Source organism: Hevea brasiliensis, chromosome 11 (genome assembly GCF_030052815.1).
Source record: "Hevea brasiliensis isolate MT/VB/25A 57/8 chromosome 11, ASM3005281v1, whole genome shotgun sequence".
Lineage (NCBI taxonomy): Eukaryota > Viridiplantae > Streptophyta > Magnoliopsida > Malpighiales > Euphorbiaceae > Hevea > Hevea brasiliensis.
In genome coordinates this window covers 1,807,880-1,832,989 of record NC_079503.1, presented here as the reverse complement: position 1 = coordinate 1,832,989, position 25,110 = coordinate 1,807,880, and the positions used below count along the sequence as shown (strand labels likewise).

At 36.5% G+C, this 25,110-nt stretch overlaps 3 protein-coding genes across 3 annotated transcripts in view; 2 read left to right on the top strand and 1 right to left on the bottom strand.

Moving 5' to 3' along the window:
* LOC110648327 (UDP-N-acetylglucosamine transporter UGNT1) overlaps positions 1 to 9,321 on the top strand; it is a 30,848-nt gene extending 21,527 nt beyond the window's left edge. The window contains exons 10-11 of the transcript XR_009141242.1: positions 6,973 to 7,316; positions 8,900 to 9,321. The gene's annotated coding sequence lies outside the window, so the exon portion shown is untranslated. The remainder of the gene's footprint in view (positions 1 to 6,972; positions 7,317 to 8,899) is intronic.
* Positions 9,322 to 11,150: 1,829 nt separating this feature from the next.
* LOC110648326 (uncharacterized) lies at positions 11,151 to 15,239 on the top strand. Its single transcript, XM_021802515.2, has 5 exons — positions 11,151 to 11,468; positions 12,454 to 12,824; positions 12,913 to 13,004; positions 13,087 to 13,560; positions 14,067 to 15,239. The coding sequence occupies exons 2-5, from the start codon at positions 12,459 to 12,461 to the stop codon at positions 15,019 to 15,021; spliced, it is 1,887 nt and encodes a 628-aa protein (XP_021658207.2). The 5' UTR covers positions 11,151 to 11,468; positions 12,454 to 12,458; the 3' UTR covers positions 15,022 to 15,239.
* A 1,055-nt stretch (positions 15,240 to 16,294) lies between these two features.
* LOC110648321 (nodulin homeobox-like) lies at positions 16,295 to 24,789 on the bottom strand. The gene is made up of 16 exons (XM_058129622.1): positions 24,531 to 24,789; positions 24,173 to 24,298; positions 23,934 to 24,092; positions 23,265 to 23,348; positions 23,060 to 23,188; positions 22,619 to 22,837; positions 21,405 to 21,536; positions 21,194 to 21,289; positions 20,659 to 20,814; positions 20,014 to 20,305; positions 19,796 to 19,921; positions 19,647 to 19,716; positions 18,856 to 18,919; positions 17,649 to 18,185; positions 17,506 to 17,540; positions 16,295 to 16,978 (listed from the first exon to the last, which is right to left on the bottom strand). Exons 1-16 carry the CDS (start codon positions 24,570 to 24,572, stop codon positions 16,786 to 16,788), a joined length of 2,460 nt encoding a protein of 819 aa, XP_057985605.1. The 5' UTR covers positions 24,573 to 24,789; the 3' UTR covers positions 16,295 to 16,785.
* Positions 24,790 to 25,110: the final 321 nt, after the last annotated feature.

Sequence of the window (25,110 nt, the reverse complement as noted above, 5' to 3'; positions counted from 1 at the left end):
CGGCCATAAAATGGACTTACCAACGGGGAGTTTTCGACTCACCCGACCTGTAAACACAATATATAGTCAATTGGGGAGCTCAGCTCACCCTCCACATACTCATCAACATAATAATAAATGGGAGCTCAGCTCCCTCATCCAATCCATCAAACATGCATAGCATATTAAGTTTCTAGTCCCAAAATAATAATTTAGTTCTGGACCCAAATCAAATAACATCTCTAACACATGCGGAAATTCTAAGATTTAACAAGTTTATACAAGCGGTAATAATTGACTGCGAGGAGAAAAGCGAGTTAACCAAAATAAAATCCTCCTGTAGCTTTGAAAAATATTGAGCAGAGTGAGCGTTCAACTCAGAGTAAAATATCAATTTTAACCATAATCTCTATAACTATCTAGAACTAATGCACCTGTAGAGTGAAATGCAACATCAACAACATTTTCACATCATAACATCAAAAGGTAATTTGGAGCACTCACACACCTGTAGTATCAATCATAACATATGGGAGCCGATCCCTATCTGACTCTCTTAAATCCAACTTGGTGCCGAATTACTCAAGCTCGGACTTCCACTTAATAACCAAATCGAGGGTCTCGTGAATTACTCAAGCCGTGACTACCCCTCGAAGGATCGAGTCGACAAATTACTCAAGCCGTGTCGCCTGTCCTATCCATAGTCCACACCACATCACACGCACGCCAACGCGCACGCTGCTGCTCCAAATTACCACAACAACAACCATGGCACATCATGATTATGAATGCAACATTAATCGTGCCTTGAGTTTAACTACATAAATATATGCATATAAGTGATGCATGGGCATGCTTGAACATGTAATAATATCGAAATTACAATTAAAATTAATATTCTACTCACAGACTTGACGACAATCACTGTGGCGGCTGGGCGGAGGAAGAAGGCTGTTCCGGCTCACCTGACAATCATATTACATTTATTTAATACAATCTGACTCAATACAAACAAAGAAAAAACCAATTACTACCTAAGACGTGTAGAAAATCGTGAGTCCCCTATACCTAGGACCTACCCAACCTGCAAAAGGGCTAAAAATGCACTTCTATATTCACAATCCATATATCAACAGTTCAATCATATCACACAGCCCCTCCTGGGCCCATCAAATCAGTCATCCATCACAATATGTAAAATTTCAATTTAGTCCTTATTATTGATCATTTTTGCAAAAACTGCCCAAACAAGCTCTAAAAATTATAAAACTTTGCCCCGCGGTCCTTAGCAATATTACTAAGCTATTGCAAAAAGAATCGTAATTTTCTAAGCTACCACGAATATTTTATGGATTTTTAATCCTATTTAAGCACTAGAAAATTACGAAAAAGCAAGGTTCGGGTTTACCTTTGCCGATTCCGACTTCGGGAACGCGCTCGGGACGTCTAACAATGGGGGGCTAGCCAAAACCTCGATCCAATTCGGGGACTTTTAGGTGCAGTGCATGCGGCGAAATTTGCGGTCAATCGCCGAATTTCGCGAATCGAGGATACCTACACGAAGCCCATAACACGGGGGTTAGTACATAAATTTTTCAGAATTTTCTAAGCTCATTAAATGCTCGGAAAAACACTGCGAAGTTTCGTGGGACCCACCGAAAAACGGTGTCGGAAAAATTCGAAATTTATGTCGTTGCGAAGCTCTCGACGAATGGAGCGTGCTGGTGGCCTCGGTTTTCTCGTGGGATTCACGGTTTTCGAGAAATCTAGCCCAAAAGTCGAAATGGGCTAAAATCTTCCCGAGCAAAAATCGGACAATCCGCTCGATGGATTTCGGCGTTCTTGGTGTCTATGGAAAGCTCTCGCCGAGTAGATGATTTTGGACACAAGACCCAGTCCAATTGGTGACCGGATCGGCCGGATTTGGCCGGAAGGCTGAGCGCGCGCACGCAGGCGTTTTAGCGCGTTTTCCGGCCGTTCGAGCCGTGGTCAAGTGGCGGCTGGGGGTGGAGAGGAGAGAGAAACGAGAGAGAAAAGGGAGAGGGACGACGCGCGCGGGGAAGGGAAGAAGAAAAAGGAAAAGGCCGGTCCGATTCGACCGGTCCGATCCAGAATACAAAATTTTGAATTTTTACTCTGCCTCGGGACCGAAAACGAGGTCCAAAAATTTCGAAAAAAATTTCAGAAAACTCAGAAAAATACGTAGACTCCAAATATATTTTTAGTTTTGCCACGTGGTCTTTAAATTAATTTTTAAAAATCATCAAAGTTTATATTTTCGGAAAATCGAACCCGATTTTTAAAATCCGAAAAATCTCAAAAAAATTCCTAAAATTTAAATAAAATTAAAATACCAAAATACTCATAAAAATTAAAATTTCGGGGTGTTACACTAGTGATACAAGCATGGATAAAATAATCCTCTACATGAAGTACGAAAATATCAGTATCTATTTTCCAAGCAAGGCATAAGCCTCCCGCTAAACCCTTAGGATCTCTAAATACAAAGTCATGATAACCACATCTAATCAGCTTCTTCTTCACAAAAGTAGATTTATTTTTAGTCTCCATAATGAAGATAATATCGGGGGAATGGGTATTACATAACCCTTTCAAATGGTGGAATGTTAGGGGTTCCCCACACCTTTGCAATTCCAACTCATGAGCTTCATTTATCTAGATGAGGCCATTTTGGGCTAGCTATCTCCACCCTTTCAGCTTGTGAATTCTCCAGGCAAAGCTTCTTGTTTCTTGTGTCAGCACTAATTTCATCTCTAGTTCTCTTTTCACTGCTTGTGCATTGAATTCTTGCTAGTCCCTGCTCAAATGTTTGCTGTTGTTCATTAATAATCTCCTGAATTACTACACCAGTATTTGATGACTGTCCTGCCCTTTCCATCCTTTTCCACTTGAATTTTAACTTTGGATGGTTAGCTTCAATATTATCCTCTTGGTCTGAGTTGTTCTGGGCTTCATCCCCTTCAGCCTGACCCTTATTAGCAAATTGCCTCTGTGAAAGTTCTAGTATGAATAAATCCACTGCAATTTTAATCAGTTCATCCAGTGGCAATAAGTCATGCAAGTCCATGCTTAATGAAGGAGAAGTAGTAGGAGCACAATTATGCTGGAAGTCCTTTATCTTATCTATCCAAATATATTCGGGTTACTAGGGTGTTAAAAAAGGTGTAGATAAGTCTTGGGCTTAATGAGAAGGGTTTTATGGGTTACCAAAGGCTGGACTTAGGAAAGGTTCAGATATTTAGGTTGTGTTGAGGGGAACTTTGAAGATATAAGGAGAGGCCCATAAATAGTAGGCCCATCAAAAGGCGACATAAAGGTTGAAGAGGGAGGATCAGAGTTAGTTGTGTCTATTAATTTACTTCCTATTTGATTAGGGTTGAGGAGCGTCGTTGCTCTATCTCAAAAGTAGCTTAGCAAATAAGGGTAATTTTTGAAAAACTTATCTTTATCAATTCCTTCGGTGCCGGTTGAGGCAAGATATTGAGTAAACAGTTATGGGATTTCTTGTAGAGAGATCAATTCACTGTGGTTGCTCTTTGATGGGCTCAAGGGAGACACTTGATTTGATGTTTCATCCAAAAGGTAGTCTCTTTGATCTCTTATCTGCATCGATTGATTTTTGCTTGAAAAAGAAACCCCAATTGCTCGGTCCAAGGAAGACTCAGAAGCTACTGGGTTTGAGTCATAAGTTAAAGCGTTTGCTAGGAATGATGGTGTTGGTTTGACAGAGGAACTCATAGGGGGAGCTCTGAGACATTTTGGTTGATTTTGGATTATAGTTCTAGGTAAAATTGCTAGATTGGGTGGAAATTTTCTTCCTAGGTAAAGGAGATTGGGTGTTTGGGTAGGTAGAGGTAAGAGACCTCGAGTTGGTGATCTAATGGAGTTTTTAATAGAGGATGGAAATATACCTAGTAACTAGTTCAAAAGGGTTTCCTTATGTTTTCCAGAAGATGAAAAGGGTGAAATTTGGTGAGGCTTTGGAGATGGAGAAGGAAACGCTCTGTGAATTGCATGTGCTCAGAGCCAAGGACCGTAAGGCAGCATAGAAGATGAACTGCCCTCGCCCCACTGAATCCTATTGCTTGGACACGAGTTATTGAAATGGCCTATCTTTCCACAGCTGTAACAAATATCTGGAAGCTTTTCATACCGTAAAGTAACCCATTAAGTGCCATTAGCTTTCTTGTTATGGAAACTAGGGAGGAAGGATCTATCTAGCGAAAAGGCCATTTTGATGCGAAGTAAGTTGGGGTACCCAAGTGCTCCTTCATGGGATAAATCTACTTCAGTAAACTCATTAACCAAGTTTCCAATTTTCCCTGCATTGTCCGGATTAATCTAAGTCAGTGGAAGTCCCGGTACTTGAACCCAAAAAGGTGAATGAGTGAACTCTACTTGCTCAAATGCCTCATCAAGGGGCCACTCCTGGATACATATATATTTGTTATGAACATTCCAAGGCCTGTTTCTCAGTATATTCTGCACATCTACCTCATGTTCAAAGGTAAAAACAAAGGTATTATTCCTCTTTGTTGCGACTTGAAAATTCCTTCTAGGATTCCAAGCCTTAGTTAATGCAGCTTTAATGATGCCCGGGCCAAAGGTTTTGTGTGAGAAGATCATCCCAATAAGAATTCTTTTGTGGACAGTGGAAGTAAATTCTTGGCTATTAGTTTGTTGTAGATGGGTATCATGGCAGTGAAGTTTGGTAGCCTTATTACTGATTTCTGTGATGTTGAGTTCATAGTCAGACATGGTGGGTGAGGAAGAGGAAAGAGTACAAAGGTAAGGGACTGCAAAAAGGATTAGTAGATGAAGAGGATAGATTAAAACCGATTAACTTGAAACAAATCAATGAGAAACCAAAAAACTTTCAAGAGGGAGATGGTTCCCGAAACAGAGCAACAAGTGCAGAAATAGTTTTTAGCTTCCGCATTAATTTATTGTATATCAGTAGTTAAGCATGGGCATGGTTTAATTCTATGCTGGTTCTGGACCTGGGATTTCGATCTTAAAGAATTAGAGACTCGAGATCAGACTTAAAGGATTCCTTCAATCTCGGTTCTAATTTTGAAATATTTTGATTTGATTTCAATTTAATTTATTCAGTTCAATTAATATTTAATTAAATTCAATAATAAAATTTGTTTTCCAAAAAGTGAAATCTAGTTTTGATCTAAAATTGGATTGAATTGACGAAAATTGCTTCAATTTAGTTTCAATTTTATTTAAAATAGTTTTAGTCAAATTTAAATTTAATTAATTTTGTTTCGATTTTAATTAAATTGAATCCAATCTGGGTTTGTTTCAAACCTGGACCAGGCCCATGTCTACTATCACGGGACGGGAGTCCTAGCCCCGTGCGGCACCTAGGTCCCCCTTGGCCAGGGCCCCCAGGTCAGCCTCCCCCTATCTGGCAAGCTCGCATAAGCCTGTATATTAAGCACCTTCGAGGTTTCTGGCACGTACCTGTACAGATTCACACTAGTTAGCTCCATAGGACAAGAGACAGCTTGTGACGGCCTTGCCAACTACCAAGAATAGGAGTGGGGAACTTCCGAACCGTTACATTCTCCCCCACCCAATCCCGCAAACGCCCTCGTTTGCGTGCATTCACGTCGGTTCCCTGCGCAACTTAATCACACTCCCTCGCACATAGGAGTCCACACACCATTTGTTGCGCTCGCCCAATGCAAACACTTGTGCAGCATGTTGGCCACCAGTTTGCCAGTGCACTCACCCACTTCCGCACGCAGACATCCTCTAAAATGCTTTGCCAAGATTCATCATGTTGCTCGCCAGACGCATACCAGCTGCATGACAGACCGCACTTGTCTCTAGGATCGACCCCTTTCTTGTCCGATGTGGGATTGAGAAACCCGTGTCTACCTCTGTCCCGTTGAGGCCTGACATTCTCCCCCACCCGATTCTAGCAACACCCTTGTCGCCATCGGCACCCTGCCTACCCCTATCCCATTGGGGTGCTTGGCGTGATTCGGATCGTCTGGGGCCTTGCTCTGATACCACATTGTCACGGGACGGGATTCCTAGCCCCATGCGGCACCTAGATCCCCCTTGACCAGGGCCCCTAGGTCAGCCTCCCCCTATCTGGCAAGCTCGCATAAGCCCATATATTAAGCACCTTCGAGGTTTCTGGCACGTACCTGTACAGATTCACACTAGTTAGTTCCATAAGGCAAGAGACAGCTTGTGACGGCCTTGCCAACCACCAAGAATAGGAGTGGGAAACTTCCGAACCGTTACACTACCGGGAAGTATCTTATAGTTTCCGTTCTCATTTGCTGTTGTAGCCTTCATTTTTAGAAGGAGAAAGAGAAGTCAAATTATAAGGAAAAAAAATCTTTTTTGACAAATAGTTGCGAAGGTAAAATAGGCGCGCTTTCTTTTTCATATATTATATCAGAGAAAAAAAAATAATAAAAAAAAAACCATTGCCCTTCAAAAGTCCGAACCCAACTGCCACCTCCTTCAATCTTTAAGCCCCCCAAAAGAAGAAATTCAAGATTCTTTACCTACCTGTAACCACAACCCTCACATTTCACCCTGTTTGATTATGCGTGTATCTTTCTTCTACGTATATTTTTCACAGAAGATGTACATTTTATAGAGCAGAATCGACTCGTCCATTAACGAGCCAGCCGACGATCGACCGTGAGCCTTGTTGATATGAGAATAGACATCGATGGTTTCTTTCGGCTACCGGCGGTCTAACTCATAGTTATTTCCTCCATTTATGATAATCGATAGGCGTTCTTGCTACAGCAGCTTTCTTATACTAAGCGTCCTGACGAGCCCCTCAAGCTCTCCATTCTCAAATTGAATGGCTCATGTTTCCATAATTGTTGAATTCATTTTAGGGATGTTTTGGTTCTTGAGAAATTGTGGTAAAATGGCACAGATTTTTGGGTTTAATGAGTTAGAGATTGATTGGGGGTTTTGTTTTTACAGACATTCAAGTTATGAAGTCAGCTTCCATTGCAAAACTGAACTGAGACAGGCGGTGGAGGCTTTCTTTAGTGATAGACCACAAAAAGGACCTCCAAAGATTCTATGATGCACGGAAAGTGGCGTTTCTCGTGTCAAAAAAGTTTCGACATGGAAAAGCCATGACACGGCAGTGAGACGTTTCCGAGCCACTTTCGGAATTTTTAAAAGTTGGAAACACGTGTCCTTGCCTTGTCCAGCTATCGTCGCGCCGTGTCAGAAAGACAAAAGAAGAAGAAAAGGAGGAGGAGGACTTATCTAGTGGTTGGCAGTGACGGACAACAGCAATGGCATAACTGATTTTGCAGGTAGATCCATGCTCCCTCTCTTGGCTCTCTCACTCCTACCTTCCCATGATTTTTGAAATGGTTTTTTATTAGTTGTTTGTTTTGGTATTTGAATTTGGGTTTGGGTTTGTTTGAATTTAGGTGGGATTTGTTTTATGGGTTTGATTTGTTTGAATTTGGGTTTGGGTTTGTTTTAAAATTGAGATTTGCATTGGGTTTGGTTTATAATTTAGATTTGTATTTAGAATTTAAAATTATAATTAATCAACAAACTTTTTTTTTTTGAAATTTTAGCTGTGTGAGTTCTTAAAAAAATAATATTTATTTTTATTTAAAAAATATGTAATCTATAATTATATATTTAATATTTTTGTAATAATTTATTTATAAGTTATTTAATTCAATTTATTTTGCATAGAGTTATATATTAAAAAAATTTTGCAATAATTTTTATAGTTAATGTATTCAATTCTATTGTTTAGTTCTGTAATCTTTAGTACATATATTGCTTAATATTTTTATAAATTTGTATTGTGTTTTAATCTTTCATTATTTGGAGAATATATATAAACATAAATAAATAAATATATAAATATAACTTATACTTTTATATTTATGTGTTTCTCTACGTTTTATTTTCTTTATTTTTGAAAATATCATTTTCTCATATGATTTCCGTGTTTCTCCGTATTCGCATTTTATTTTCATGCTATATAAAAAAAATCTCACCGTATGATCATTTATTTTTTTTTCCTCTCTAATTTTCGTTATTGAAGAAATGTGGGAAGAGGAAAGGAACTTGTATCGTGTTTGGATCCACTGATGAGATTCTCTTGTCACAAAATATAGAAAAAAAAAAAGGGATTTTGAAGTCGCATTTTCCTTTTTGAGTTCCTGGGTTTCTTAGACACGAAACAGAATCTATATGATTTTGTTTCCATTTTAAAAAAAAAAAAAAAAAAAAAAAACATTGGTAATGTTTGTTGCATGTGGTTCATGAAGGCCACATATTCGGAGCCATTTCTGCTTAACTTATGATGGTCAGAAGCTATTTAGAGAAACTGACTACATAAGAAACTATGGCATCAAGGATGGTGATCAGGTCTGTGGCCTTATTCCTCCTGCATTACTGAAAATATTTTTGACCATTCATACTCGGGAATAATACTCGATTACTCGTTAAATTTTTAATTGGATTCTCAAATTTCTGTTGTATAGTTGCAGGTTAACATGGCTGTATTTACTCAGTGTGTTCATGCAAATATACAAATAGAGTTAGATAAACTTTTGTGCTTGTGTTTTCTTAAAATTGATAATTCCATGTTCAAGTTTTGCATTGCTCAATCAAGATGTTGCTTTCGAAAGCATGTTTTGGCATTTAAGAAACTTTGCACTCCTATGAGGTTGCTTGAAGTCCTTGTGCTTCATTCGGTTTTTTCAAACTCAACTAGGCTGAAACCATACTTTTAGGAGATCAAAATTATTTAATAAACAAAGGAGGTCATCATTCTACATTGTATCCCATTATGGGGTTTTGCCTGAGAAGGCCTATTTGGATTTTGCTTGGCCAATAGACTTCGCTCTGATCAACAATCTCCCCTCAGGTACCAGTTAACAACTTCCTTATGGTACCTCAACAGAAGCACGTTTAACTTGGGAGCTCCTCCCAAAAGCAATTGCTGATAGTAAATGCGCACCCTATTTCTTTTAAGGTATTGTAGAGCCTTGCATCTTACGTGTTGCGAGCAGGCATAGGGATTTTGCAATGCGCCTTTTTGACACATCGTTCGACCGGGCAATAAATTCTCAAAGCACCATGTCCATGCATGGTATTGGAGTCAAGGTTGATTGTTGCCTCCATATGACCAACAGTCTCATTGACAAAAGATAATAGTTTTGGTTTTGGTAATAATGTAAGGAATTGCAGAAAATGGTTATTGTATAAATTTCTGTTATTAGTGGATGTATTTGTCCTTTGTTTTTGTTCACTTGAAAAATGTTCAACATAAAGATGGCTGCTTCACCCTCCAGCTTCTTATTTAATGCTTTTTTTTTTTTTTTAATTTCTACTAAATGTGCAGCTTCAATTTATCCGACACGTCTCAAACAGTGACTTTTTTGTTTGGGAAATTACATTTTTTTTTTTTTTTTTTTTTTGCAGTATCTCTCTCTGATCCTTGTGGTGAAGGTAAAGGAATATGTTCCAACAATAAACATGTAAAATTATGGCATGACTGACCACTTTCATGCATCACTTCACTATAAAGATCCATATCAGAAGAACTTCAGAGGAGTTTTTGAGCATAAGCTACCACTTGTGCAATGAAGAGAACCTACACTCTCAAAGGCTAATGAGCATTACCCTTTATTAAAGGGCTTTTCAGTAAGGATGCACGCAAGTAAAATAGCAAAGCTTCAATTTCAAATGGATTCAGAAGACATAAAAATAAATGTTGATCAGAAAATCCCTCTGTAATGTCATACAAATGATGATCAGATAGGAAAATCCCTGATCTGTTTGATTCATATTGCTTAATTTTAATAGATTAAATAATTTCTACAATTATATTTTATATAAATTATTGAAAATCCTTTTTTTTCTTTTTTTGCTGATTTTCGTTTGGGAAGGATTTTTCCGCAAATTATTGAAGCTGAGAGAGAAAAAGAGACGCTAAAAGGACATAGTTTTTTTTTCCCCTCTTTTAGAGGCGACAATGAAACCATACAAAGAGTATTTCTTCTACGCTACACTCACTAATTTCGTTGCATTGAATTATTCACACTAACAACGCTCACTGCTATTTCACTTCAATTTCCTTTTCTCAAATCTTTTTTTTTTTTTTGCTATTATTCACCCAATCATAGAGCAATACCACACTATATATATATTCATTTTTTTCCTTTTTATATATAATAGATAATTGTAAAATATGACTAAAAATATTTATAATTGGAGTATTCTTGTATCAACTTTCACTCATTAAAATTAATTTTCATCCTAGACAATTTTAAAAGTGTATTCCTCTATATTAACTTAGTGTATTTAGAATAAATAATCTTACAATACTCCAGTATATTGAAGCATAATTGATAAGGAAGTGAAGCCTATATCGTTATTAAATTAAATTAACTCTCTTAAATTTAAAAAAAAAAGTATAATATTAAATTTAACATATTTAAGCATGTTTATTTGTGAAAAATAATTTTTTATTTTTTATTTTTTTAATTCAATTTTTATTTTTTATAAAAAGAAGAATATAAAAATCATGTTCACCTACAAATAATGAAGAATAATTTTTTATTTCAGAAAAATAAAAAATTATTTTTATCTTTTATAATTAAAAACATTATTATAAAATATATTTAAAATTTTATTTTATTTTTAAATTTTTAATATATATTATTTAGTATGATTTTTTTATTATTGTAAATAAATATTTTTTAAATAAATAATTAATTCTAATTATAAATAAATATAGTATACTTTTAGTTATAAAAAATTATTATTTTCTATTTAAAAAACAATTAAAAAATAAATTTTTTATTATAAAAGAAAATAATAAAAAACAAAGTTTTTTTTTATTTTAATTAAATTTTAAAAAAAATAAAAATTTATTTTTTAATTTTTGATTCAAAAATTGATAAATGTGTTTTTAATTTTCTTAAAAAAAATTTAAAAAATTTACTCTAATTATTTGTAAGTGAACAAACTTATATTTTAAATTTATTAAAAATTGTATTATCATTAATATTATTAAATATATATCTTTAGATAAATAATTATAAGATATTATATAAATAATTAAATTATTTATCAATCAATTAATATTTTTAATTTTTTGCATCAATTAAGGGCCCACCCCGACCCTGGGGAGAAATCCTCCTTCTGATGGTAGTATCTCTCCCTATCTTCTCTCGATTTTACTCTCTGTGTATTCGAGATTCCATCAAATTCCCAACAAACAAACAAACACTTTTCTTCTTCTTCTTCTTTCCTTGCGGTGCTCTCTTTCTCTGTTCTTTCATTTACAAACGTATTGCAATTTCTAATTTTAACTTAACGCTTCTGCTCTCTTTTCCCTTTCATTTATATATTATTCGTCGGTACCTCCAAGGCTTTTCTAAGCCTATAAACTCTCTTCCTCTGTGTTGATCGTCCACTCCACTGTTTCTGTAAGTATTTCTCTTTTCACTTTTCTTCTTATTTTTTTTTTAAATATATAGTTAAGAAGGAAAATCTCTCTCTGTTTCTTACGAAGAAGAAAATTGAATTCTTATACTTCTCTTTTCCCTTCTTCTTTGTTTTTCTGGAACAAAGGAACAGAATTGATTCCAGTTCTTCTATGGCTTATTGGCTTTGTTTATTTATTTACGTTTTTCTGGCTTATGGGTTCTACAAATAATAAATAGTTTGCCTTTTCTATCTCATTTTCTCGATTACCAAACATTTTTCTGTTGATAATTTTAATCGCAATAGGATGAGTGTTGTACTAAGCTACAGTTTAGTGGGTGTTAGCCTTTGCTTCCCAGGAATTTAGGGTTTCCAGCTAACAACCTGAACTTCATGATTCCTATGTAAATTCTGCTTCTTGTTGGGCAATTGAGATTTGGTTGCCTTGATTTTTACTATTCAATGTCTTTCTACGAGTGAATACCATTAATTGAATATATACTTGATACTTGGGTTTTTCGTACGCTCATAGTTTTACTTCTAGTTTAGAGGGTGTTACTTCTAGTTTGATTCAGAATAAATACGTGCATAGCCAGTTTAAAAAAAAAAAAAAAAGGATGCACAGCCAGGCTGCCAGAGTAATTCCCACATTTGAATCTATGCCGTTGATTGTGTCTAATTTTGTCTGCAACGTTTTAAAATTTAACTATTTTGGTTGATATATTAATCAGTTCTAATCTTAAGAGATAGTAATGCAGTTCCTGACTTAGGATATGATTCCTGCTTAACATGTAATTTGGTATGATTTTAGTAGAGGAGATATTGATTTGTCTTTATCTGTATGTATATGACAATCGTTAAGTTTCTTCTTCTCTCCCTAGTTGAAATTAATATATAACCTTGTGAATAGTATCACTTTGTGATGGTAATTGGTCAGGTTGGTATCATTTGTGATTTAACCTAAATTATTTTATTTCGCTTTCCCAGACATAATGGCTGGAAAAGTTGTTCCTGCTCAACCTCCGACTTCTTTTGAGTATGAGCTTTTTGAAGGTGACCCAGAACACCTTAGAACTGTTGTAGCCTCATCAAACCACTCAACTCCCTGGATTGACCCTGCAAAATTGAAACTCAGACACAGAATCGGAAGGGGTCCTTTTGGGGATGTCTGGTTAGCCACTTATCATCAATCAACTGAAGATTATGATGAGTATCATGAAGTGGCTGTCAAGATGTTATATCCAGTAAAGAAGGATCATGTGAAGGTTCTGTTGGATAAGTTTGATGATTTATTTTCGAAGTGTAGAGGGATAGAAGGTGTGTGTTTGCTATATGGAATTTCAATTATAACCAGCAAGGTAAGTGAGGTCACCATATTTGATATGCATTTTTCCATCTGACTGTTAGCTTGGCTGATGAAGAAATTAACATCATATCCCATTGCAGATATGCATTGTTATGAAGTTCTATGAGGGATCAATTGGTGACAAGATGGCTCGCATTAAAGGAGGGAAGCTATCATTAGCTGATGTTTTGAGGTGTTGTGCATCACACCCTTTCTCTTCTTCTTATGGCTTAAGGTTGAAATCCTCAATTTTTACTGATGTTTGCACCTTGCAGGCATGGGATTCGGTTGGCTCAGGGAATTTTAGAATTGCATGCGAAAGAAATCCTAGTTTTTAACCTTAAACCTTCAAATTTCCTTCTTGACGAAAATGATCAAGTGATTCTGGGAGAAGTAGGTATTCCTTACCTACTGCTTGGAATTCCTTTGCCAAGCTCTGATGTGTCTTCTAGGCTTGGAACGCCAAGCTACATGGCTCCAGAACAATGGCAGCCAGAAGTAAGAGGTCCAGTATCATTGGAGACTGATTCGTGGGGATTTGCATGCAGCATTGTGGAGATGTTGACTGGTGTTCAGCCTTGGTATGGGAGGCGAGTTGAAGAAATTTATGACTCAGTGGTTAGGAAACAAGAGAAACCACACATTCCAGAAGGCCTCCCTCCTTCAGTCGAAAATGTCCTTAGTGGTTGCTTTGACTACGACTTCAGGAATCGACCCTTAATGATAGACATATTACGTGTTTTTAAAGGGTAGCGTACTGTGTATCTTTTTTCCTTGGCTCTTTGACATGAACTGGTTGCCTTTTGGTATTTAATATTTTAAGGTCATTTCCATCCTTTCATGTGTTGGCGTGGTACATAGCTATCATTGTTAAACAAGAAACTAGGTCTTCATTTACTTTCTTATAGGTATCAACTATCAATTGCTGTCTGCATTCATTCACCTTATACATGATATGATATCAGTCTGTTAGTTTTCCTGCTTAACCCACATAATCAAATTGTGTTGGTCAAGATTGCACTGCCATGGCCTTGATTACACTCCCTGTTGTTGCTGTGTAGTTCTCAGAAAAACTCAGATGTTTTCCTTTTATTATTTTCTTCTTTTCCTTTCTATTTTTCTGCTTAATATGCGTTTATATAAGTGTGTGGTGCATGCTTGCTGTTTTGGATAGTGGAATAAGGGGGAAGGTTATATTGTTTGTTACTTGTACATATGTGTTGTCAGTTGTCATTTATTGAGCCACAATTTGCAGATCGCATAATGCAATTTATGGTGATGGAGGTTGGACAGGACTTGGAAGCGAAACAACCTCAGACAAACCAAGTGGCAGTGTTTACTCAGAGTGGTTTCTTTTTAAGGATCATCTGCAAGTGGGAGATGTGGTACGGTCTAGAAAGCCACCAAATGCACGCAAGTCTGAAAATATGGATGTTCCAGAAGCAATAGTAGTGGGCTTAGAACGTCATACAGATCGAGATGGTTTTGTTTTGGTTAGAGTCCTTGGTATCCATGACCCATTAAGAGTTCCTATTTCAACCCTGGAGCGGGTCACTTTTGGCTTGGCTGCTGGGGATTGGGTACGCTTGAAGAAGGAAGACAAAAAGCACTCACCAGTGGGTATACTTCATTCCATCGGTCGTGATGGAAGTGTAGCTGTGGGATTTATAGGAGTGGAAGCGTTTTGGAGAGGCAATTCTTCAGAGCTTCAGATGGCAGAATCCTATTGTGTGGGTCAGTTTGTTAGGTTGAAAGCTAGTGTTCTCAGCCCTCGATTTGAATGGCCTCGTAAGAGACGAGGGGCCTGGGCTACAGGGAAGATTTGGCAGATCCTTCCAAATGGATGCCTCATTGTCAAGTTTCCAGGGAGGTTAACCTTTGGAGAGGAATATAGCACTTTTTTGGCTGATCCAGCTGAAGTGGAAGCAGTTTCTTTTAAAACTTGCCCTGGAATGGTTAAAAAATATCAACATCTCGAGGATTTTCATTGGGCTGTGAGACCGCTTCTGGTAGCCTTGGGTCTGTTCACTGCTATGAAAGTAGGATTTTTTGTGGGGAGGAAAATGGGGAGGTCCAGAGGGAAGAAGCTACAGAGTAGTGTGCTGCTAAATGATGGTCAACATATGGATGGCCAGAATAGTGGCAACCAAGCATGGTTTCCACCATCTGTGGCAAATATCCTTGGTGTTAGCACTGGTGCTGCCAGGTAGTTATGCTTCTTAAGCTTGCAAATATCTACAGATAGCTAATTATAGCTAATACAGGGCATTTAACTAACTTTTTCTGCTGATTATAGTGGGAGCTGGTACTACAGCTAAATTAGTCATTTACGTTCTGTATACTTGGGATTGGATGTTGACAAATATAGTGTAGGGTACCTTTATGCATGTGCAGAGCTTTCGCTTTAAGAATCTGTTCAAACTTTTAACATGCATTTTTTTTTTTTTATATTTTTATGTTGAGGAGATGAGGAAAGTCGGGCCCATGTCTTCTCGAGTTTCTGTTTATACCAAGTTTTCTGAAGATGGCTTTCTTTAGTCTTAGCATGGCTTAGTCCATTGGCAGTAAGCATAACTGAGCTAGATTTAAATTCCCGAAGCCCCAATTAATCCAACCTAGTGAAAAAAAATGCATATAACCCCTAGCCCTGTTCGAAACTATTCCAAGCAAGTCACCAGCAAAAAAGGGCTGTGAGACCCCAATCTTTGATTTGGTCAAAAGCTTGTGTAAAAGAAACATAGCTTCGGTTTACATTTTTCGTACAACAACTGGCGTGGGGCTACTCCAATTGACTTAGAATCTCTTTAGCATTACTGATAAAAATGCTAATTAGCATGAGATTTAAAATTGCTGTTTTCTTTAAATATATTAAACTTATTATATTTTAACCATAAGAATTTTTAAATTAAATAACTTTTTTAACTGCATTTAAATGATAATTTATTTATATATATATATATATATAAAAACCTTTCAATCACAATTCCATAATGACAACATTATGCTCGCGTAGGGAAGAAATGAGCTACATCTATATGCCTAAACACAGAATCTTGTGACTAGCTTAACCATCCCATCAGTCTCACCAACACCACCACCAGCTTCTTTCGCCAGCTGCTCCTTCAAAGCTAACAATAAAGGAACTCCAGTTTTAACCTCTTTCAAACATTCATTGTTCTCTAACACGCTTATCTGAGGATCAGAGATGTCTTTTTCTGGTGTTTTTACATAAAATGTATGGAAAATTGTTAGTTGTCATCCTCTGTTATACAAAACATTATAAAATAGAATTATGGCATTCCCATGAATTGTAAAATTCAGAGTGTAATCCATATGTTAGTGAGGAGAAAAGGCAATACCAATAAGCTCTTTCTTTATCAACTATCCAACTCCAAGGCATCAGTTATCATAAATGCTGGGGACTACATAAAATAAGCTTTAATTTAATGCTGCGCAAGGAATTATTACCAACAGATAGCGGCGGTTTAAGTTCTCGGTGTACATGTGTGTCTGTGCTCATGCTCCTAATGAGCAGAAAGTCAGGAAAAACAAGGTAAAACAAAACCTTTGCTTGATTATGATTAGAATCTATTAAGTTAAAAACTATACTGATGGTAACAAAATCCTATAGCCTCTTAACATTCTAGCAAAGACTATCATCGAGGCTGAAACATGAATATTTTGTTTGAATCCCACAACACTCTCATTACCCCAAACTTTGCTTCAGCCTCACTAAATGAGCTGCCCGTGGCCTCAGATGGGTGTGGAAGCCTCACCCATCTCTCAGTCTTAAGCTCAGTAATATCCACAACACACATCTCTGATTCCTCCAACATCTTTCCATACCATTTATCTAGCACCTGATATAAATTTCCTTTACCGATCTCTTCCCCTTTCTTATCCACAAGCACAATACGTTGATCTCGCTTGCAATGAACAAATTCTGTGCCACCAATGCCAACAAATCGGCATTTTCACCAGTTTCTTGATGTGTTTTGAACAAGCCTTGCACCTGATGGAACATTATCTTCACCGTGACTCTCAGAAGAGTCATGTGAATGCCGTACTGCTGGTCCACCTAGCCTTTCTGAATGAGCATTGTCAAGCTCCATGGGTGCACGGACATCCTTACCTGCACGTGCTAGTCTGGCTTTTCTATTGTTGATCCTGTAATAACACAAAGCATACGCATTAGTTTACTAGTAGAGTACCCGATTAAGACATGACAAAATGCTAGGATGCTTCTGCTTCCTCATCTAATATGTCCTTACAACTCTAGATCATGCATGCAGATCCTTTTGCAAATGTACATAATCCTGACAGACCAAAGCATCAATCTGCAGTGCCATAATGACACTTAATAATGACACTTAATATGCAGCACTTACCAATTTCCATACTTCCTTCTTCATATGGTCAGACCAAGCAATAGTCATCACAAGGCAAACTCATGAATAAGCAACAAACAGAAAGGACAAAAGAAACATTTCACTCACAGTTTTCCATGCAATAGTCATCATGAATAAGCATATTTCACTGATTATATTTGATTGTGAACAATGCATACAGCAAAACCTGGAACAGGCCACTATTTCTTGATATCATCTTGTTTATCAAAAGTTATGTTAATCTTGAGAGAAAAGCATTCTTAAACTATAAAATGCAAAATTACTTGAAGAAGATGAAGCTCTCACCAATTCTTTAGCTGTGAAAATGTAACTTCTGAACCCTGGAAAGCAATGTGGAAACCTATTAGGCCAGACAATGCATCTTATTGTCTAGGATAACAAAAGAATTAATATACGCTATGAATACTATAGAGGTGCATATTACGTACATGAAGACTTAATATATCAGCCCATGACTGTATAGAAGCTGCATTCCGCTGCATATCAGGTTCATCAACCAGGGCATTCTCAATGATTGTCATCTGATAGTCATTCATTATAGTTCGTTTCCGTTTTCTTGGCTGCTTTCCTTCAGTCTGAATGGTTTCAAGTTTTTCATCTTCTTGAACTCCTAGACAGCCATTTTCTTTTATATGCTCATTTGATTCGGGGAAGTCTCCATTCCCCATTTGACCAACAAAATTCCTTCCTTGTGTAGAACTTGTATCTGAACCACTTGTTTCAACATTCTGAAAATCTGTGTCAATCTCTTTAAAAACAGCAGATGCAATGGCACCAGATTTACCCTTATCTTCCTCAGTTATATCATCACCATGATTCATATGCTCATTTCTGAAATTATGCTGCCCCTCTTGGAAAGCAGAATTCTCAGAAATTTCCTCTTTCTGATTACTGTTTATGTTGTTAGGATTTGAAGGTTCCTTCTTCAGTAAAGGTGATAAGTACCCAGCTGTACTTTGAGCCTTCTAAGAGGAATACAGGCCATTGGTATTTAGCAAAGAAAGGCAACATAACCAATAAACTCAGAAAAAACTTCAGAATTAATTTAACATATATCATTATTAAAAATTTTGAGAGCTAATACCTTAACAAATATATGTTCCTGTTAGTTCTAAACTGGAATTGCTAACCTCTAAAACCAGCCAATGTATATTATCAGTGTATGCAAATTATATGTCACTTGTTGCCACTGGGATCATATCTCAAGGGACGAGTGATTGACACTATAAAAAAATAGCATTTGGATCATTGTTAAATTTGTTAAACTGCCACCTTAATGAACTTCCTATATCTATATACTAGAGGAAGTAGAATCTTGCATCATATTTTTCCCTTAATTGGTTCTAACTGCCTAAATAATGTAATAAGCAATCATGAGGAAACTAAAATTTCAGAACTTGCCTGATGATACTCGTTGATATCGAGTTTAGAGAACTTAGCCAAAGATATTGACCTTTCAAATTTGATTTCCTGAATTTGTTCCAACAGCATAATTTGAAAAAGGTTTTTTATGAATAAGAAAAAGAAAGAGAAAATTGCCATAGTAAGAAAAAGAAAGAGAAAATTGCCATAGTTCAGATGGAATTGAACTAATAACAATATTAATAAAACTACTAAAGGGAAAAAAGGCCTTACTTGAACTTGGTGTTCTTCAAAATCAGCAGGATTAATCAGTGATTGTAATTGGTCAATGAACACCCTGCAGCAAATTATTAACAAGAGAGCTATCATACAATTATCATCTACAACTAGCTACCGAGTCCTCAGCTTCAATATCTTGACATAATGTGAGAGATGTACTTATCAGTACTCATATCTCATTGCACGTGCTATGAGTTTTCCCCGTATCAATTCATTTCTAGCATAATTTTTTATTTGAGGATGTAACACAGCCCAAAATAATTTAAGAACATGCTACCATGTAACTAGGCTCGCCAGTTTATTGGAAGAGATAAACAATTCTATTACAGTGAGAAAGGAATATATGAAACTTCAATCTACAAGTCAGTCACTTGGCAATTAAGATTTATCAACCACAAATTAAAAGAGATCAACAAGGCTCATTGCAAGGGCACTCAACATAACCTTTATCGATTCTGCATTAAATTCCAAGCACATCAAATGCCTTCAGAAGTTTCAAACTGTGTTATTATGCCAATGAGAAACTATGTGCAAAAGTGTTAAACAGGTATGAGAGAAAAAAAACATAATTATCCTAATTGTCAACTAATCTTCGTCTGCTTAGGTAAAGCCTGTCTAATATCTAAAAACCTCAACCAAGAGCAAGCATGGTCTAATTATACAAGACCAATCATTGCAATGGTTGTTCAAAAGTAGTTATAGGTCCTGATATTCACAATAAAATAAAAATATTATGATTGAAATAAATTGTAGGAAGAAAGAAATTGTAACTGAGCTTGACTCACCTTAAGAGCTGTACGTCCTCCTCATTCAAAAAGTTAGGAATAAGAGATTTTGCATGGCTTAGCAATGAACCTAGACACGCAAATTGCTTGTAAGTAACACAACTTATAGAATATGTCTGTTGAGAAAATGATGGAAGAGTTATGCTTACGCAGATTCCTGCAAACAGTGATGGCTCTGTTAGCACCAGAAGTAAAAGAAAATCCAGGCAAAGATTCAGATGGATCCATTCGCATGCACTCAAGGAACTTGTGAAGGAAAAGATTCCTTTCCTGCTCTATGGACCATGAAAGGTTGAAATATGTCATTAAGAAAAAGGGGGAACATCAAGCTTGTTATGAAAATTTCAGATCATGTCTAGTAAGTGACCTTCACAAATGCTGGGGACAAAACAATGAAGGTTGGCAATTACTTTGACAAATAATGAAGTTCTCTGACGAGCATATGTAACTTGGGGCATGTTTCTGGGAGTTAAAATAATATCTACATCTATAGCATTTGACAGGTTCAATGATGAAAAAGCGTCCAAGATCCTTCCAGCTGCTGTAAATAAATCATACTCCAGAGTAGCATCTTCCTCCCTTGGTGGAAGTTCAGAAGAACACCAAATGGATAAAAATTCCCCATGTCGTAGCGAAAATACGGCAGTCAGAACGCTGGTCTGGAGGATTATTATGCATTTGAAAGAGAAGAGAGAGAGAAAGGGGGAGGGGGGAGAGAGGGAGGGAGAGCATGATTATCTTCATGTCGAGTGCTTTGAAGCATAAATGCATAATGCATCACATATACACAGTAAACATATCAAAATGGGCTAGCTGCAGTGACTTCATACTTTTACAAAAAGAATACATCAATTTGGTTTTCTGTGAGATATAATTCTCATGAAATAACAAAATTACTTTAGACAATCTCTCTGAATCTGAGACTGTCTCAGGAAGTCACTGCAGCAATTTACCAATAGCAGCATAATGGAACTAAGCATTATCCAGCCTATGAAATAAAATGCTCACTTACAAAGTATGTCGTAATGTATGATCGAAAATTTGAATCATCTGAGAAAATATCAGCTAGACGCATTGCATTGAGTCGCAGAAGTCCCATGGGAAGAGTTCTCTCAGAACAAGCACTAAGATGCTTGGGATCAAGCGCTGCCTTTAATAACTCAAGAAACTGCATCACGAAAGCTGTATTAAATCTAGAACCTTGAAGGTAAAAGCACTTCAATAAGAAAGAGTTGATATGTGAAAGAAGTATGACAGGACAAATATAGTTTGTAGACCTCCAAAAAGTAGCCCTTACTGAAAAGACAATCTCAAGTGAGTTTATTCTGAAAAAGTATATGGAAAAAACTGGCAAGAGAAGCCTCTCAAAAGGATCAAGTAAATAGGAGTCAGAAATCCATTTTCTCGAAACGATTTCAATGTAGTAGATATGACAGCTTAAAAAATTCAAAATGTGGGTAATACCAGTCCATCTCTGCAGAACAAGTCAACAAGCTATAGCAGATCATATGAATGCCACAGGATCTTCATAACTATCAGAAACTAACCTGTAATGCAACAGACTTGGCCAAATCAAGGCTTCCTGGAGAGCTTGCAACTTCATCAAGGTAAGAAATGCTTTCTGCTTCACACAGATGCAATAGCTGAGCAAATAATTGTAAGAACAGATTGGTAAATGATAGGTATAAATAAGTCAGCAAAATAGAGGCCTGTATGAGATTATAATGTAATGCAAGGCTTGCTATTACTGCAACTTACAATCGATAGTACTTTTGCTTTCAGTCTGGATACAGCAGCAACAACTGTAGAAGACTCTACAAAAGGAGGGGTAACATTTAACTTCAAGATAGCCTGGGCCAGAAAGAGAACTCCACCCTTTCCACATAATTCCTGGCATGGTATGAGCTGAACATTTTACTAAAATAATAAAAAACCAAGAATTTCATCATGAGAACATCAAATGTGATGCATGCCCATAGTTCTCAAGGAAATCAAGCTAAAAAGTTAGAACTTATATAGAATCAATCAGGAAGATCATCCATGCAAATACATTTTAAACAAATTATGATGATCTCATGTAATAATTTTGTACTTTTCCAGCCAAACTAAAATGTAAGCCATAAAACTCCATGTTTCTCCAACTGACTTTCTAATGCAGGACCTTCCACTAGAGATTTTAAGTCTACATATTTTAGGAAAAAATTTAAGAAATTTAATTTAGTAGTATTTTATTTATTTAGGAGTTAAGAGTTACTTTAGTATTCCTAATTATTATTGGTTTAGTAATTCTTATTTTGGGATTCCTAATCTTAATAGTAGTAGGATTGGTTATTAGTTTATAAATACCTATGAATATAGGTATTTAAGGAGAACTTATTATGATTATTATTGAAAAATAAAATTAAATAAAATTTCGAAAGTTTTATTCTTTTCCGTTCAATTGTTCTATCGGTTCTACATCAATGTAGCATCGGAGCACTTTTGGATTTGTTTTGCCTGTGCAATTTAACCAGAGAATACAATCTGATTTCTTTGGCTTTCTTTGAGAAGTTTTCTTCCTTTGCCTGTTGTCTTTCTCGCACTTTCCTTAACCCTTGCTACTGTAAGGACTAGTTATTTGGCTGTTTCAATTCCAATGCTACTTGGATTACTAAAGAGGAAATTTAAACTTTGGATCCTTCTCTCTTGGATTCTTATTTACAATTTCTGAAGTCAAATTCTTTTCAACCAAGGGGAAATGATGCCGGACTCTCTGCCAGAGATTTTAAGACTACATATTTCAGGAACAAATTTAGGAAATTTAATTAACTATGACTTTATTCATTTAAAAGTTTGTGTTGCTTTAGTATCCTAATTAGTCACACAACAGTTTTAGTCCCATTTTATTTCAGACTAGAAACAATATGGCTGACATCTCTAGATCCATGCCTTTAATCCAAACACAAAGAATCAGAGAGTTTCATTTCAGAAACCTTGTTTCTTATTAGGCGCTCTCTGAACAATTTTTGCTGGCACAATGACTGGAGAAACTGTATAGAAGCCTCGCATTGTTGGCATAGATAGTTAACTATTTGTTCAGCCGTCAAACTTGATCTCATGTTAAAATCAGCACATTGAGCTGAAAGCTTGACCTGAAGAAAACTGATAGCTATATGTACTGCTCTGAAAGCTGAATCCATAAATATGTCCACCTATAACAGAAATCTCAAGATCAGTAACTGCATAAATGACTCAACCTGTATGAACTTCAGACTCCAGATTCCAATATGATCTTATATTATTAAGAAAGATGGACTTAACTGATGGAAGAACTAAAAATTAACAAGCAACACCTTGTGCAATGATCCCATAACATGACCAACCCATTGTTTCCCAAGCAGCAGGTAAAACAAATCATGTTGCAGAAATTGTACCTTGGGGTGCGCAAGCAGCACCTGAACAAGATCTTGCCAGTGTGAAGATATACATCCTGGTAACAGATATAGAGTGCATGCTACCAGTGCTGAATGCAAAAGGAGCACAGCATTTGTATTATGGCTTTCCTATATCATGAAAACAAGTCCAGGTAAAAGAAACAGAAGGGGAAGTAAAACCTTGAAGGAAAGAATTAAGGACTACCTGTCTACTACTGCTAAGGACAATTAGCATATAAAACACCAGATCTAACAGTTGTTCTGAAATTTTTACATCATCAAGCAAAATCTGTTAATCAACAAAAACAAAAATTGTGAGACCTATGTTTATTTATGGATTTTTCACTCCTAAATCTTTCAAAACATAGATGGCCAAAGGAGAAAAGTAGATATCACAATTCTTTATAAGAAATGATAAATCCAAAACCATTTAGAAAACAAGCAATGGATTGGCACCCATCTAAGTCCCACTTCACCTCAAGAAGTTGGGGTTGGCTATAATAAATCAATCAAAAACAAGTTTAACACACTTGTCAAAAGTGTGCAACAGGCATGTAGTAAGAATACCAATTTGGTTTTAAAATTGGAACTTATGGCAAAAGCAAACCATGGACACACAAGAAATGCAGCAAGATTCAAAGAAAGGAACCAAAAACCTAAGAACAAAAACAAATAGTCTAAGTAAAATAATGACCATCCCTTCGCTTCTACTTGTCAGGGTAATGATTAGATTCTAAATCAGCACAATCAGATGATCACACATACAAGATTTTCAAGCAGTTTGTCAAGTCCTTGGGGCTAAAGGAAACAACACAAAAATAATACTACACAAAAAGCCAAAAAGAAACCTTATGCAAGGATTGTTAAATGCAACCTGCTCAAGTTTAGTATGTCGAGATGCTAGGTCGCACAGGGAATGCAAAAGCCGAATACCACATAATAAATATCTCAACAGTGGTTCATCTTTGTCAGATGCCAGAAGCACTGCAATAAGATGCAAAGGAAGAAAGCCTGCCAGTTTTTCCACGTCAATCTGAAAAATAACATAATTTAAGATACAAGACAGTGGTAAATAGAAAATCATAAAGGTTGTGATGGCAATTTTGTTTTGACCTTTAACTGTGATCCTTTTTCAGTTTGGAAGTGAATTGTAAAACTTTCAGAGTCCTTTATTAATTTATTAAGCTTCTGCGAAGTAAGCCCATGTAACTCTTTCACTGCTGAAATTAAGTCAATGACCTGTCCACATAATTAGAAACTTACCCATATTAGAGAGAAGGGAGGGGGGGGGGGGGGGGGGGTGGGGGGCCACATAAAGAGAGGGGAAAAAAGGCAAGACCGAATATGAAACACAATGCAATTATTAAAGAAAGAAAAGTAAAAAATATGACAGTTGAATTATTCAAAAATGAAACTACCAAGTGAATAATTAGAAAAATAAACAGAATATACAACCAAATTTGGCACTTACTTGTTCAGCAATACATGTTGATTCATCCTTGTTGACCCTCATCCTAGAGCCAGGGCCAGAAAGTTCATGAGAAAATATAGGAGTAAAGCAACTGTAGCACAGAGCATAAAATATTTATGTTCTACTTGAAGTTGTTGCTGAAGCTAATTTTGGCCAAAACATCCCCAAGAAAAAAAATATATTCTCTTCAAAAGTAGCTAAAACAGCAGCCCCAAAAGTGTTTTTGCAAATATGCAGTTCATGGAGGTTAAACCAATGATATGGATTCAAATGATATAAACGTTAGGGCGTCCTCTACTAACGACGCGCTACATCGGAGCCCGGGTGTAGTGATAAATATGCAAGGGTGTAGGGCGTTCACCGAAAGCGACGCGCCATGCCGGCGCCCGGGTGTGGTGTTAAGTGAGCAAGGGTTCCTACATCATGGACGGATGTGGGTAAAGAAGTTAGTCCATAGGACAGATAGTAGAACAAATAGTGGAACAAAACACAAGATAGACATAGAAAACAATAGAAGATATCATAGAAGGAGACCAATTAGGAAGGAGCAGGATAGGAGGAGGATCAGGGTTGGTACTTG

Bases quoted from the DNA above. Each gene is read 5' to 3' on its own strand.
- LOC110648326 (XM_021802515.2), top strand. From the start codon at position 12,459: ATGGCTGGAAAAGTTGTTCCTGCTCAACCTCCGACTTCTTTTGAGTAT. The intron at 12,825-12,912 runs GTAAGTGAGGTC...ATCCCATTGCAG, and splicing joins TTTCAATTATAACCAGCAAG to ATATGCATTGTTATGAAGTT. The intron at 13,561-14,066 runs GTAGCGTACTGT...CACAATTTGCAG, and splicing joins ATATTACGTGTTTTTAAAGG to ATCGCATAATGCAATTTATG.
- LOC110648321 (XM_058129622.1), bottom strand. From the start codon at position 24,572: ATGAGGGTCAACAAGGATGAATCAACATGTATTGCTGAACAA. The intron at 21,537-22,618 runs GTTTCTGAAATG...ATACCATGCCAG, and splicing joins AGCGCCTAATAAGAAACAAG to GAATTATGTGGAAAGGGTGG. The intron at 21,290-21,404 runs GTAAGTTGCAGT...TTATTTGCTCAG, and splicing joins AAGCAAAAGTACTATCGATT to CTATTGCATCTGTGTGAAGC.